The sequence below is a fragment of the Pinus tabuliformis genome, chromosome 7, assembly GCF_031772625.1.
Source record: "Pinus tabuliformis cultivar Carrire ecotype Pingquan chromosome 7, CPIR1, whole genome shotgun sequence".
NCBI classification, from domain to species: Eukaryota; Viridiplantae; Streptophyta; class Pinopsida; order Pinales; family Pinaceae; genus Pinus; species Pinus tabuliformis.
The window spans coordinates 2,025,924,082-2,025,940,487 of NC_142293.1; the positions used below are offsets into that span (position 1 = coordinate 2,025,924,082).

Sequence of the window (16,406 nt, forward strand, 5' to 3'; positions counted from 1 at the left end):
AGATTCAATCACACATGAAACACAGAAGAATACTCTGGGGAAAGCCTCAGCTAAAAACCCCGCTATCTGTATTATCATACAAGTGGAAATATCTCAGGATTATACAAAGCTTTAGCTCACAAGCTATTCAGCTCTCAGTACAATCCATCACTGCTGCTCATATACAAAATAGACAACACCTGTGCCTTCCTTCAGTCCTTCAAGCTTCCTATTTCCTTGCGCAGTTTCTCCTAGGTCCTCTAGCTGCAACCTGTGTGATTCTCACCTCACACACAACTTTGACCTCTGAAATACCTATGCAATTGTGAAGGAGATAATTCCTTCTGCATGGATGCATTTCCTATATAGGAAAAATCCTTCAATTGATAGTACATTGTCCCATCATCTGATCTCAACTGGGTCTCTGACTGAATTGACATGCATGAGTTATTTATGAGAGAATATTCATTTATCTGAAGTGCAGTAGTTACATGCATGCATGCATTAACTAATTGAACTCACAATCAGTTCCACAAACTGTTGGAACTAATATAACTGGACTTAACTCAGTTAACTGAGCTAACTAATTACAACTCAAATTACAACTCATCCTGATCACTTTAATTAAGGGATAACTTCCTCAATCAAAGGGAAAACTATTGCATGTATTCACATAGACTTCATGTTTGATATTCTCCAACTAATTAACTCAAGATGAATTAATTAATTATTTTACAAACAACTACTAAGATCAAATTCGAATTTTACTTCTCAATTTTAGTTCAGGGACTAACTAAAATTGGAATCTATTCCGAAATACTATTTATAGCAATGCTATTTTTAGCATTTCGATTTTTTTATTCCTTGTTGCTATGTCCAACACTGGTACCTGAAATGCTATTTATAGGAATGCTATTTTCAACAGTGCCGAGTGCCAAATGCCAATCACGGGCCTTATTTGATGATCAAGACCTTAACCCTTGATGACATATGGAGGATTACACTTGATGGATGACCACACTTGATGATGGCACTTTACGAGGTCTTGATAACATGGTTGGAAGACTAGATGATGACGTGGAAGATCTCATTTGATGGTTGGAATACTACCTCGGAACTTTCCTAATGATGTTGCCTATGACATATCACTGCACCATTATATGATGACATAGGATGATACACTCATTGCTGGATACTGTCATGATGACATGGATGTCCTACATGATCTTATGATGATGAAGAAGCCAAACAATGGAGAAGCCATATTGTCCCAAGCATTCCTCGTGCTGTCCCAAACTTTTTATGCATAAAATTTAAGGACAGTCACAAAGAAAAATATTTTTGCTACCTTAGAGGCATCTTTTCACAATGGGACCTAGACCATCTTAAAGAGGATTTTTTCGTCTTTCTAATGAGCCCTTACTTGCCCCGAAACTCTCAGTGGCTACTGAGAAAATGAATTTTTAAGTTGAGAAATATATATTTTAATGCAAGCCGACATGAGCCGACTCATGCAACTTGGCCTCTCATTCAAGTGACGTGTCTCCTCACCTTAACACAAAACTAGTAAAAATATAAGTCTGTCTCCTCATTCTAACCGTCAAAATTCGGTGATCTTTTCTGAGATTGAGCATAAAATTCGAACAAGAATTACAGGAGCAAATAAGAGGTTGAGGAGGACATTGAAGTTTACTGTTTGGGAAACTTTTTAAGGAAATTGTGGTCGAAGTTGTTGTAGTTGCCATGGTCGAAGCTGCCGTAGTTGCTTTGGTTCAAGCTACCTTGGTCGAAGTTTCCGTAGTTGCCATGGTTGAAGTTGTCACAACTACCGTAGTTGTCGTGGTTGAATCTACCATGGTTGAAGTTGTCGTAGTTGCCATGGTCGAAGTTGCTATAGTTGTCACGGTTGAAGTTGTCATAGTTGTCGTGGTCGAAGTGTTGATTTATTAGGATTGGACAAATAGAGCTTGTTGAAGTCTTCTCTTGAGAACTAAATAGGGCAGAGTTGGAGAAATTTGTGAAGCAACATATTGAAGATGTGTTGAGATCGTTGAAGACCATGATACATTGAAGCCATCACGAGGAGACCTTGGAGAAGTTTTTTTGGGGTAACATGAAGAGCAATGGTGACACCTTCATTTGAAGACAAGGTTGTCATTGATGACAAGACGTGGAGACTAAAGTGAAGGGATAGATGAAGCTTGACAGGGCTCGTTGAAGAAGACATTGGGAGCCGTGAAGTATAACCAAATATATCTTGGCAAAGTAAAGCTAAGGGTTGGAGCCCTAGAGGATCGAAGTCCTCTAGAAACCAGGTCAGAGCCTGAATCGGATATGGGTTGGAGCTCTTGAGGTTGGTGCCTCAAAATTGACAAGGTTGGAGCCTTGGAAGTCCAAGTCGGTGCTTGGCATATTACAGGTTGGAACTTGGGAGATTGAAGATCGGTGTCTTCATCTAGGGTTGGAGCCCTATATATATTGTACTTGATTTATTGTAAAGAAGAAATTAATAAAAGCATTTATTATTATTGTGCATTTTGTGTTCTAAATATAAGAGATCTAACTGGTAAAAATAACAATTGAAAAGAAATATTGATTCACCCCCCCTTCTATTATTTCCAACACAAAGTCACTGCTCTCAACCTCCCGGTCTCACGCCTCGGCTCCTGGCTTCTGAAACTGTCTCTGCCCAACAAAATTTTGGACTCTCTCTCACCCTCAGCGTTTCCTTTGCGTGGCCCTGTGTGGCCCTGCGTCAGCCTTTGCGTGAGAGCTGCTGGATCACTCTCTGCCTCTCTCCGCTGATGATTCTCCGGCTGAGACAATCTCTCTCTCTGGATGCTATCCCTGCTCCCCAACTGCAAGAAATCTACTCGATCAGAATCTCCTCCTAAGAAATTCTCACTTAAGAAATTCGATCTCTTGATCTCTCAGTGTGTTTTCCAAATGACCCTCAAGCTCCCTTAAATAATCTTCTCGTTGACATTCAACGACCTAGATTAAAAGCTAATCATTTGATTCAGATGTACAAGTCTGAAAAGCACTGTGTGGGATGTTAATGCTGAATCAATGGACTGACTAACCCATCCATCTTGTAATGTACCCATGAACAAACTAAGATATGATATTCAATTGGATTTTGAATAAATCCAATCTTGGTGCTTACAGGGCCTATAAAATTAACTTAATGATTTTGATTTATCATGTTGTTTTTGTGATTGTTTGATGATTGACCCTTTATTCTCTGCAGCCGATGGGTCAACCCTATAGGGGATGTTATATAGCTAATCAAACATTCTATGTAGTTCTTATTCCAATATCTCAGCACCACGTGGTGATAGTAAAATATGATCTTCCATTGAGAAAATTCTGGAAATATGCAGTTTATGGTTTTGGCATTTTAAGTTTGAAATTGAAAGCAACACACGAGAGAAATTAAGAAATTTACAAATGATATCTGTATCTAATATTCGTTGTTTAGATTATACCATTAACAATTGTAGTAACCAAATATAGGTGGCAGCAACTCCAGATTTGATTGTGGCATACGTTGATTTTTTCCTTGGGGGTGATGAGAAGCGGTCAGACCTCCCTCCTCGTCTACAACAAAGATTTCCAATGTGCATCATTTTTGGAGGGGATGGAAGCTACATGGCTCCTTACTACATTCACAGTGATAATCTTCTGACAAATCTTCTAGGTCAGGTATGTATAAAATAGAATTCTTCTTGCAGTGCAACCTTCATTTGTATCTAACATGATATACTGGAATTCTTCTATCTGTTAGGATTTTAAATCATTTTATGCATTCAGTTTACCATTAAACCACAGGAAATTTATCTTACTGTAGTCTGTAAATTGTTGCAATTTCAGTCCATTTACAATTATTTATTTTGCAGGCCATACCAGCTACCGTATGGTATCGATTTGTCGCTGGATTAAATGCTCAGTTGCGCACAGTCAGGCAAGGTTGTATTCGCAGCACATTACTGCCTGTAATTGAATGGCTTGGCAGTCACGCAAACCCATGGTTCAGGCTACATGGTATAAGGGTTGATCTAGGCTGGTTCCAGGCCACCTCATCTGGATATTACCAGCTTGGCCTTTTGGTAAATGCAGCAGATGAAATGTCTCGGCCTGCATTTCTTCCAGACATATCAGGCACAGTCGCCATTGGTCAATTCAGGTTTTCAAAGCATTCCTTTGTAGTCTTGCATTTGAAATTTGAATGGCTTTCTTATAAACATAAAATTCAAAGATTATACAACCCCCAAAGCATAGGACAATAGCATCCATATTAGAATAGATGTAACGCATAATACATATCAGCTTCGTAGTGGAGATCATTACAACTATTTGGGCTGACAAATCAACCCAGAGAAAATGGAATGCATCTGGATTCTGAACTGCAAAGCAATATATCTATATGCTCTCAGCAATAGCATGATTATAAAGCAGAACAGTGCACAGACATGCATATTGCATCTTTGAAGAGAGTTCAACTAAATATACAGATATTTATTTATAGTGATGGAGTCATTCTACTCATCCAAAGACCCATATTGTTGTCATTTCAAGATAACGATGATGGCTTGGAAAATTCGCTCGGCATTGATCAAATGTTAAATATGCAGCGATTTTTTCTTAAGATGATCAGTATATTTGCTTTTTCAAATTATTTGCTATATGCGATAATGCTCTTTTCTGGAAAACGATTTACTATTTCTTTTGTTAAAATCACTAATACACATGTTTACACTTCTAAACTCTTTATATGTTTCACAACAATCTTCCAACTTGATAAAATTGATTTATGTGCTATTTCTGTTTATATTTTCTATGTAACACCATTTGAATTTATTCAGTCAATAGGTGAACTAGTTTGTCATGCTTATTCAATAAATGTGGAATAAGAGTGCTAGATGTTTTTTTCATGAGCAGGTGATATGCCGAAATGTGTATTCAATTAATTATTACACTGACCTCTTGCAATTGCTTATTGATATGCTCTCTTTGCCCAGATAAATCAGAAGATAATGACATTGATGTTCAATGAATGAACAAGAAGGATGGTCAATGGATCTTGTTACCAACCTGATTAGTAGGGTTTCAAAGGCCCACGCAACCTGCTAGGATGGACACACACAGAGTAGGGGCTCATTGTCACTTTATTCCGAACCCTTGCCCTTTAGGCCCAACTTCCTCGTGAAAGGCCAAGGGAGGATTCTTGCTCAATAACTTTGTTAATTTTGTAGCTATGGTCAGCCTTCATAATATTGTTTCATACTTATTGAAATATGAATTATATTTGCAAAAGAAAATTTATATATGAAACATGTTCTTCATGTTTGTGGGAAAAAGAAAAATATTTATTTTTGTATTCAAAACGAAAATATTACAAGGCTCATTAAGAGCGGGAAATTGAAAATTTATCTTTGTATTTTTGCCTCGACAAAGACCAAGTCTGCCATAAAAGGATCAAGTCGGCTTGCCCATGGGACACAGCTTTTCGCATGGACAAAACACTATAAATAGAGCTTATTTGCTCTCCTCCAAGGACATAATTTGGATCTGATTTGAGGCAAGATAACTCGCTGATTTGAGGGAAGAAGGAGACTAATAACTCACGGATCCGAGGCACTATAGTCTGTGGAAACAGTGTGAGACCCTGAGGTGTGTATCTTAGGAAAGGGGCCGAGACCTTGAGGTATATGTTTGAGAAATAGAGCCGAGTCCCTGTGGTACATCTCAGAGAAAAGTGAGCCGGAATCTTGTGATTGATCTCTGTGGAAAGAGGCTGATCTCTGTGGCACAGTATGAGTTCAGAGGTAGACTTGCAGCACAATCTCTTGACCTTGTCGCAGAGCTTCTTTGGACAGATTGGTGGAGGGCTGACTTGGTCTTTGGAGGTTGGTCATCTTTTTGGTTAGTTGACTTTGATGTATCTCTTGTTGCATTGATTCTCTAAGGAAAAGGTTGGCTGGGTTTTGTTGAAATATGTAACTAGGTTCGGTCTTCATAATGGCATATGGAATCGTGATTTTATGTATTTAAGAAAAGAGAAAAGTAAATTTATTATTTGTATACTTGAGGCATGGGTTTCATGCTCGAGGGAAATTAATTTATAGGTCAAGCACCCATTGAGTGCTTCTAGGTTTGTCATAAAGTCAATCGAGTCATTGTCATGTATTGAAGACCCATTTGGGCATGTTACATATTGTAAAGAAAAAATTATTGAGTCAAAATAGAGTCAAAAGACCCTCCAAGACCTCGTCATGGCACAAGGATCAAGTTGGCCTCAAGATAGCAATTCGTACCCCTCACAAGCCTATAAATAAGAAGGAATGCAACCTCATTTGCACACTCACTCAAGGAAGTTCGATCTCGTCAAGGTAGAAGCTAGAAAAGGACGAAGAAGAAGAAGAAGAAGAAGAAGATCAAGATCAGAGTTTTTGGGCCTCTCTTTGTCTCTCTTTCATTAGGGTTTCTACAGTTTCTGGGCTAGATGAAATTCTGAAGTTGCATTGAAGCTGCAAGGTTGAAGCTGTGACGTTGCAAGGTCGAAGTTGTGAAGTTGCCTCTAGATCAAAGCTGTGAAGCTGTTAGGTCGAAGCGGCGAAAGCTACATCAAGGTCGAAGCTGTGAAGTTGCTAGGTCGAAGTTACTAAATCTGCTAGGACAAAGTTGAAGAAACTATTGCTGGGGTCAAAGTTGCTGGAAGGTCGAAGTTTGTTGCCGAAAGTTGTGTAAGGAAAGCTCATCAAGAAGGAAGGATGACTTGGCCTTGGAGGGTCTTGGTCAAGGGTCATAGGTCTTGGAATTCGTCAATTGAAGTTCTATAAGGAGAGAAGGATTCTGATGGGTTTTCCTCTTAGTTGGAGAAGTTTTGGCCCTAGCTGATGGCCTATATCTTGTGTCCTATTGTCTCATTGTTCCTTGTTATTTGGTAGCTGTTTGATGGTAGAGAACACTAATAATCCTAAAGGAAAGAAGAAGCTAATCAAGTAAAGTAAAAATACATCACACCCAGCTAACAAAGTAAGAGAAATCACCTACACTTGTTGCCCCCCATATTTCTTGATAGGTTTTTCCTCACTGTGGGTTTTCCCAAGGTAATATCTTGTGTTCCTTGTTTGGCTTCTTCTTCATGGTTCTACTGTCGTTGTATCGTTGATGTCTTCTATATAATTTGCTTAATGATGTAATCATGTTTAAGAGTGTGCAAGAAGATCATTTAAAACATCAAAAGAAATTATCAGTAAAGAAAACCATGTAAAAATCAACATGTGATTAGAGCTAAGGAAAGTGGTAGCCCTAAAAGAGATGTCTAAAGTTGCAAAGGTTTGTTATGAACAAAGTTCATATCTGCAGAAAAATACTCAAAATATCTGAAATATATAAATATCCATCTACATCATGGAGTGTTTATTTGGGGTAGCATCGGATGTGCTCTAGGCCTCAAATTTTGCAAGGAGGCTTGGGCACATGTATTCCGAAGAACCCATGAGACAATTCCACCCAGAGATAATTTTATTAAAATAATTAATATTTTTTAATGGGACCCTAAGTCTAAACTTAGGAAATTAAAAATATTAATGGGTATTAATCTAATTGTGGGTGTAACTTTTGGAAGAAGACAAGGATCAAGGTAAAATGATCTTAGCCATTGCTGAGCATTTAATCTGGGTCATTGAATGTCAACAAGAAGATTATTTAAGGGAGCTTGAGGGTCATTTGGAAAACACAATGAGTGTTGATTTGGGTTAGCATCGGATGTGCTCTAGCCACGAAAATTGGTGGAAAGGCTAAAGCACATGAGATCTCCAATACCTAGAAATGGTTTGGGAAGATTCTAAACAGTTTGGGAGATATTAAAATAATTAATATTTTTAATGGAGTCCCTAAGTCTAAACTTGGGGAAAATAAAATATTAATGTGAATTAAAATAAAACTGTGTTAGAATGGTCCAAAAGTCATGGATCAAGCTAGATCTAATCTTAGCTGTTGATTAAAGACTTAATCTCAGCCGTTGATGTGTCAACGAGAAAAGTATAAGAGGAGGCTTGAGGGTCACTTGGAGAACACAATGAGAGAGACCAGTGAGTTCAATTTCTGGAGCGGCGTTAGCTGAGAAATTGAGCCAGTGGTCTAGTGAGCAGTCAGGAGGCAACAAGTATGGAGCAGAGAGGTGGGATTAGCTATTGAAGATCAGCGAAGAGGTAGGAGAGGTAGACGTAGGGATTTTTCAGGCAAACACAGAGGCAGCAGAAGACTGCGCAGTCACTTATTGGGCCTGCATGGGTGACGCAGAGAAGCCTAGCGCTGATGCAGCCAAGCAGGGGTTGATGCAAAGGGTTGGAGAGCCACGCAGAGGTCAGCCGAGTTGACGCTGGGATTGGGAGAAGTGTTGGAGAATTATTTCTCTCTATGGGTAAGCTAATTTGGCACCCTGTTGTACTGAAGAATTGTTGAATAATAAAAACCTCCCTTGTTGCACTGGTTTTCCCACATTGGGTTTTTCCGAGGACTGTTGTCCAAAATAATTGTGTCAATGTGTTGATTCTTGTGCATATGTTTGTTTCTGTATTATGGTGTGATATCTGCAGTAGTATTTATTTTAATGTTTATTGAAGTAATTTCATGAATAACTTATTGTGGAATAAGTAGGAAAAGTAAATCAATTGCTGCAGTAATAGAATTTTCACATCGAGAGATCAAGAGATCGAATTTCTGAAGTGAGAAGTTCTCAGGAGGAAATTCTGATCGTGTAGATTTCTTGCAGTTGAGGGGCATGGATAGCATCTAGAGAGAGAGAGTTTGTCTCATCCGGAGAATCATCAACAGAGAGAGGCAGAGAGTGATCCAACCACTCTCAGGCAGAGGCTAACGTAGGGCCATGCAGATGGTGAGAGAGAGTCCAAAATTTTGCTGGACAGAGTCAGTTTCAGAAGTCAGGAGCTGGGGTGTGAGACCGACAGGCTGAGAGCAGTGACTCCGGGCAGCTAATCGATCAGTTGGTTGGGAGACGCAGTGCCTAGGGAGGTTGACGCAAGGATTGCTTGAGGACTGCGCAGAGGCACCTCATCTAGTGTTCGGATCGACCGAAATTTTTCTTAGTGATTGTGTGAGGTAATCTCACAAATCTTTTTGCCAATATTTCTCTCTTTGTAACTGAATAACCCGTGAGGTATTTAGAGATGTATTTAGAATTTGCTACTGCTTAATAATAATAAGCCCTCAGATTTGCTGCACCGGTTTTCCTGCACATTTGTCCAAAAATAACGGTGTCATTTGTGTTGTATTTTCTTTCTTGCTCAGTCTCTGGTTTTCGCATATAATTTAATTAAGTGAAAGTTGCAGTAGTATTTACTTAGATATTTACTGTAGCACACAATAAATAACTTGTATGGATTAACAGTTAGGAGAAGTAACATCAATTTGTTGCAGTAGGAATTCTCGTTTAGGAATTTTCACATGGTATTAGAGGTGCAGGTGGAACAAGAAGAGCAAAACTAGAGAAACCAACGCTGAGCAGAAGAGGGAGATCGAAAAGTTGCAGGAGGCAGCAGTTCAAAATCCCAAAAGGTTTGCGCAGATCTCAGCCAGAGTGCTGAAATTTCGAGGCAATCTCTCTCCGAGTGAGTCAACGGAGAGAAGGGCTTCCAGATCGAATTTTTGTCGGGGCACAGGGTGCAATGTTGAAGCTTCAACATGAGGAGAGATGGTGGGACACATTTTTCTGCAGGCAATTTGCTGGGTAGAAGATCGTCAGAAGAGAGAAGAGAAGCATGGCTGAGGGAATTTCTTCCTTAGAGAATTCCTAGCCGAGGAATTCGAATTCTCTAGAACTGAACAACAGCAAGGGGCAACAATTTTACTAGCTCCAACAGAGAGTGCGTAGGCCAGCCCAGCAGCAACACCGAAGAGAGAGAGGAGATTTTTGCCATTTGTGGCAGAAATGGCAACTAGTGGCTTGAGGGATCAGGACAGGTTGGATGGGGCATCCAACTATGTCATTGGAAGGCTAGAATGTTATTCCTTCTAGATGAGCATGCCCTCAAGACATACATCGACAGCGTGGTGGTTGTCCTTGCAGATGCAGATTCATTGAAAAAGTACAGATAAAAAACGATGTAGAAATCTGTGAAATCTTTGTTTGTATATTCTCCACCATTCTCTGAACGCGATACCTTTATCTTTTTCCCTGCCATATTTTGAACAAGAGCCTTAAACTCTTGGAAACGATTAAAGACCTCATCCTTGGTCTTTAAGAAATATATCCAGGTCTTTTTGGAGTGATCATCGATAAAAGTGACGAAGTATTCGCCACCACTAACAGCCCTTGTGGACATAGGACCGCAGATATATGAGTGTATTAATCCTACTACACACTCTGCTCTATTGTTACTTCTGGAAAAAGCTGCTTTAGCATACTTTCCTAGCACACTTCCTCTGCACAAGTCATCACGTTCACTAATAAGAATTGATACCCCTATAACAGTGTCCATGAGCATCCTCAATGCTCCAAGGTGTAAGTGCCCCATTCGCTTGTGCCATAATTCATTTCGCTCCTTCTCACCATTATAGTTGCTGCCTATCAGTGCCATTGGCGATTTGAATTGCCACCTGTACAACTTGTTGCTTCGAACCCCAATATGCTTTTTCTTCTTCCAGCTTGGATGCTTAATGTATACTTTCTTCCCGATGAAGTATACATCATATCCCATGTCCTATAACTGGGACACAAAAATTAAATTCATTCCTAATCCTGGCACATGTAGAACATTGGTGGCTTGGATGTTTGTCCCTGCTTCCGTCTGAAAGGCTATGGTGCCTCAACTTATTGAAGTACATTTCGTTCTATTTCCCATAGTTATTTGGAAGTTCATTTGTTCTTCTTGATAGCTTGAGAAATGTTCTCGTAGTCCAGTCATATGAGCTGAAGCCCCGCTATCAATGTACCAAACATCTGCTGATGCTAAATTAGCTAGGCATACAAATTCTTCCTCTAATTTGGTAGATAAATCGGAGACACTTTGAGTATCCATATTGTGCCAATTTATGATGTTGACCTATGCTAGCAACTGTTGTAGGAAAAACTGCGTCCCACCTGAGATAATCCTCCTTGCTGCATCTTCTGCTGCGCTGTCCCTTCTATCGCTGATAAATTTTGATTGGAAAAGACTTACCTCTCTTTCGGCTCACTCAGAGAGAGTTTTCCCACGAAATCCAATCTTCTTGGTTTGAATTGCGCAATCCTCTGGGAGATTCAAATTTCTTCCCCTGCAGGAATTTCGAATTCCCTTCTCTTTTCAGCGTTGGATCCTTCGGCTTCTCTCTTCTGCTTTCCTATAGCTCTGATACCATGTGAAAATTTCTAAAACAGAAATCCTACTGCAGTGATTAATATTATTTCTTCTACTTATTAACTCAGAAATAAGTTATCCACTGTATTCTTATGCCAAATATCAAAATATATTCTACTGCAGCCTTCGCAATTAAAACATTGTAAAAAGTAAATGAAAGTAAAATGCTGTCACAAATACAATCACAATGACACAGTTATTTTTGGACAATTGTCCCCGGAAAAATCCAATGTGGGAAAACCGGTGCAAGAAATGAGGGTTTTATTATTCCTCAATGAAAATCTTCATGTACAAATTACATCTAGCAATATAGAACAAGGCTTTCTGAGAAAAATTTAGAGGCGTGCCTGAACAAGTATCTGACTCGAGAGAGAAGTTCCTCCACCCTCTACGTCTCTCTGGCTTGCCCAACGTCACTTTCTCTAGCCCCTGGACTGCCCTGCGTCAGCAAGGCAGTGCTGTCTCTCCCAGTGTCAACCCGCCCAGCTCTGTCCCTTCTACTACTCTGTGTCTTCATCCCTATCTCTCTAACTGATGCTAGACCCTCTCTGTCTCTCCTCCACCTGCAACTCTTCCTCTGAATCAATTTTCTCTTGCCAAACTTCGACCAGTGAGAAAATCGATTTTACTCGGGCAACTGAGTATCTGCCTAATGTTTTTTCCAAATGACCCTCAAGCCCCTTCTTATATCTTCCTATTGGATAACCAACGACCTAGATTAACTCCTAAGCGAAGGCTTAGATCGTTTTGACTTGATCTTCGTCTTTATCTAGAAGATTCACCCATAATTAGATTAATACCCATTAATATTATAATTTTCCTAAGTTTAGACTTAGGAACTCCATTAAAAATATTAATTATTTTAATATAATCGTTTCTGGGTGGAATTTCCCATGACGGTTTGTGGGTTCTTTGGAATGCATGTGCCCAAGCCTCCTTGCAAAATTTGAGGCTTAGAGCACATCCGATGCTACCCCAAATCTATAGTGTATCCCTTCTATTAGGACACTCCCTAGCATAATGGCCAAACCTATTACAAATGAAGCGTCTTCCCTTCCTTCCATCATTGAATCCTAGTCTTTCTTGCCATTGCTTCCTTGAAGCTGCATTGTTCTTCTTTTTAGCATGAGTGGAGGATGCAATAGGCTCATTCCTATTTGAAGGCATGTCTCTCTCCATCATCCTTGTTTCTTCTTGAGTACATCTAGTCAACAATTCATCAAAACTTGGAATCCTGTAATTGTTGAGGATAGTAGTGTTGAACACATGCCATACACGAGGGAGACCTCCAAGGGCAATGAGAGTGAGCTCCCTATCAGCAATAGCTTCTCCAATTGAAAGAAGATCATGCTTGATCTCAGTAATCCTCATAAAGTAGGATTGGATATCTTCACTTCTTCCCTTCTTTATGTCCTTCAACTTGTTTTTGAGAAAGGGGACTTGGTTTGCATTGTTAACTTTGAGCATGCCAACCAACCTGTCATACATCTCCTTAGATGTGTTAAAATCGGAGATGTATGCAACCAAATGCTTGTTAATAGAATCTTTGATGACCTTCTTAGCTTTGACTTCACCTTTCTTGTACTTTGTCTTAGCGGCAGCTGGTGCATTTGAAGGAGGTTCAGTAATCTTTCCTTGCATATAGTCCATAACATCCTGCTCTTCCAAAGTCAAATCAAGAGACATCTTCCATGCATGATAATCAGACTTATCGTTGAGCTTGTCATCAGGTTTGAAGTAAGATGCAGAGGCCATTGAATCTTGTCCTTGTCCAACAAATCTTAGTGATTTCTCTTTTCACTATTGCTTGGCCTTTGTCTTCACCTCAACTCTGATACCATGTTAATTTTAGATAACAATGGTATGTTCTATGCTTAAGAGCAATTTACTTCAATTTTTCTTACTAGCTCAATATCAATTTCCAAATTAGCAATCACATTAACATGATTGTAAATGTAGATAGAACATAAATAAAAAGTAGAAGACAAGCCAAGAAAAGAGGACACAAGATGTGGCACATGTCAAGGAAAAACTCTAATGTGGGGAAACCCTTTGATCAATTCTTCTTATTATTCTTCAAATGTTCAACAGAGAGAGAGTACAATATACAAGATTCACTTGCCCAATCATAGTCAAATTTGTCCAGTCAAATTGCAGTCAACAACGTTGAAGAATCTAGGGCAAGTGGGATTAATGTGATTCTTCTAGACATGATAACAATTTTTGAAGTGCTTTTAGAATTTATCTTAGCTTGATCTTCTTCTTATTATTAGTGTGTGTGTTTGCTTCATCAAACTGTGACCAAAACAAAGAGACAAGAACACAAGATGTTTGGCTTTTTGCCAGGGCCAAAACCTCTCCCTCTTAGAGAGGAAAACCCGCACAAAATTCTTCTTATAGAGATCCTAATAGACGAACACCAAGACCTTGACTCTTGACCTATTATGCCACTCCAAGACCAAGACACCAATCCTCTTCTTTGTCACTGCTGAGATCATCATCATTGCTCCACCATTGAGGCCATCACTACTGCATCACAAAGATCTTCATCATTGCTGCACCGTGACTGCACCTTCATTGAGATCTTCATCACTGCTGCACTAATGCTACATCTTCACCGAGATCTTTGTTATAACAATGAGATCTCCAGTCTGAGGTATATATATGATAGTTGTACTGAGGTTTTCATCATGATTGCAACTGTGTCGAGGTCATGACTATGTTTAGGATGTATGCCACGTCGAGATCCTCCTCATGAGATTGTAACTATGTAACTATGAGATCACATGGATACTCCACATCATTCATGACTGTGTTAGGTATGTCGGGACAGAGATCATGATGTCCATTCGAGAAACATAGTACTACTATCCTCATCTAAGATTTTGAGCCATTTCAGTGATCCGGAATACTGTCCCATTGCACTTTATCTAAGATGTCTGTTCCCCTGTACCTTGTCCGAGATTTCAGAGGTCCATGATATTGTTCTCCTATAATGCGGATTACAGTCCTTGCTTTTCATCGAATCATCTCAGAAAAATGTGAGTTCCTGCACCTATGAAGTTGCAGAGATATTCGAAATTATCTGACTGTAACTATGAACTTTACATGCCTATTTATAGTGGCTTGACCTTGTATTTGAGCCGACATGACGAAGTGAACTGTTGTGTCATTTACATGAGCCGACATGTCATCTTTTAGTTGTTTAATATGTTTTTGTAGGCCGACATGTCTTTTCATCGCTTTGTTTGTAGGCTTCTTCTTTGAAGGATGGTGCTTGTCTTGGAGGGTTGCTTGACACTAGGTTGACTAATGTTCATTACATAAATGCTCGGGGAGAGCTCTTCAATATAATTTTGATTCTTTGACTTTCCTAGACCTATAGAATGAGCAAGAAACTCATTCATATAATTTATAAAAATAATGATTCTTTTTCTTGACAAGTACAAAGATCAAAATTAAATACTGAACCTAGTTACCCTTTTCTTCAACACTCCCTCTTAACTAGGCAGGTATTTACAATGGTACTTGGTTATTCTCAATCTAAAGAATTTCTCATAAGAAGATTTAGATTGGTAATCCCATCTGTATAGCATCATATCAATCAACACTGTCATAGTGCAAGGCCTTGACTAACAACTCCATCTCTCCATGAGACCATGAGCTACAATGCTGGCGAGACCAATGATTTATAGACATCTTCATCATTGTCTTTTAATGTACATACCCACTCGAGTGTTCACTGAGTATGACCTTCTAGGATATTTCTTATCTTGGGTTCCCAGCCCTCAAAGAATATCAATCCTCTTGCCTACTCTTATCTTGGATGCCCTACACATCCTCAAAGAGTATCGGATGCCAGATGATTACTCAATCATCCCATTCTTTCTTCCCAAGTGTAGACAAGAATGTTTTGTCTATCATGTTTCTACATTTCCATTCATGGCCTTCATCTAGACTTATGGCTGTTAGTCCTGGTCTAGTGCATGACACATGACATGGAAAAACACAATTGTCACTTCTTTGTAATCAGGGGTGATCTTAATTCAAACTCCCTCTTGAATTTTCTTCATTGAAAGTGGCCTTCTTGGTACATATCTGGAACCTTCTTGATATGGTTACTTCTTCCTCATCATGTTTCTTTCAGGAATTTCCATCCCCCTCATCAATGCTAGTTGTACTTGCACTTACAACTCTTGTGCTAGTAGCCCATGCATGAACTAATCCAGATATTATTCAAGAAATCAAAACATAACATTATATCAAATTGTACCAAAATCCTACATACATGTTGACATATCTCCCAAGATATCCATTGTCAAGGGTCTTCATCTTTTTCAGAGTTTTCATATCTTTCCAGGAGATTTCCTAATCAAATCTTCTTGGTCTTTTGGCTGTTGATCGCCTTCATCATGGTTGCATATCTCATGATCTCTTCCTTCCTCACATATTCCATTTCCAGGAGCTTTCAATCATAGTTTCTTAGTTAACTACCTCATACTTCATATGAGGACATATTATGTTGATTTCATCTAGTGTAACTTATGCCTTCCTGCATTCTTTCAGAGAAAGAGATATTTTTTCTCTTGATCATGCTTCTTAAGATAGAAGCAAAGATTCACATTACCTGCAACCATACAACATGACATTATAATATTAAACACAAGCATACATACCTTATTTTACCTTCAGGTCATCGAGGCTTCTTCTAGCAACTTCCTTGATTGAAGGGATCTTCAATCTCTTGATCTGTTTCATGTCATCACATCATTAGCTCATGGATTCCATAAGTTGGAATTCTTGTTGAAACACTTGCTTCCTCTCTAGATTAGTGAACCCTTCGATGAGGATTCCATCAGAGAATTTTGAGGATCTTGTATATCCCTAGTTGGCAAATGTTTCCTTTTTGACTTGATGTATGATGAGCCTTGTCCCACTTGACTCCTTCTCTTTCTTCAATGTCCTGAGGTTTGCAAGAGCTATATTCTTCATGTTTGTCTGCCATGGGTTTTGTCCTTCATGATTCTCGTGGTGATGTCACGAGCTCTTGTTTCTAATGCT

General features: G+C 39.2%; 1 protein-coding gene across 2 annotated transcripts in view; it reads left to right on the forward strand.

The window, feature by feature from the left end:
• Positions 1-16,406, forward strand: part of LOC149256630 (uncharacterized) — a 396,827-nt gene that overhangs the window by 304,094 nt on the left and 76,327 nt on the right. For both annotated transcript variants that reach the window (XM_089460804.1, XM_089460805.1), the window contains exons 18-19: positions 3,496-3,684; positions 3,879-4,165. In XM_089460804.1, coding sequence (XP_089316930.1) covers positions 3,496-3,684; positions 3,879-4,165 — 476 coding nt within the window. The remainder of the gene's footprint in view (positions 1-3,495; positions 3,685-3,878; positions 4,166-16,406) is intronic.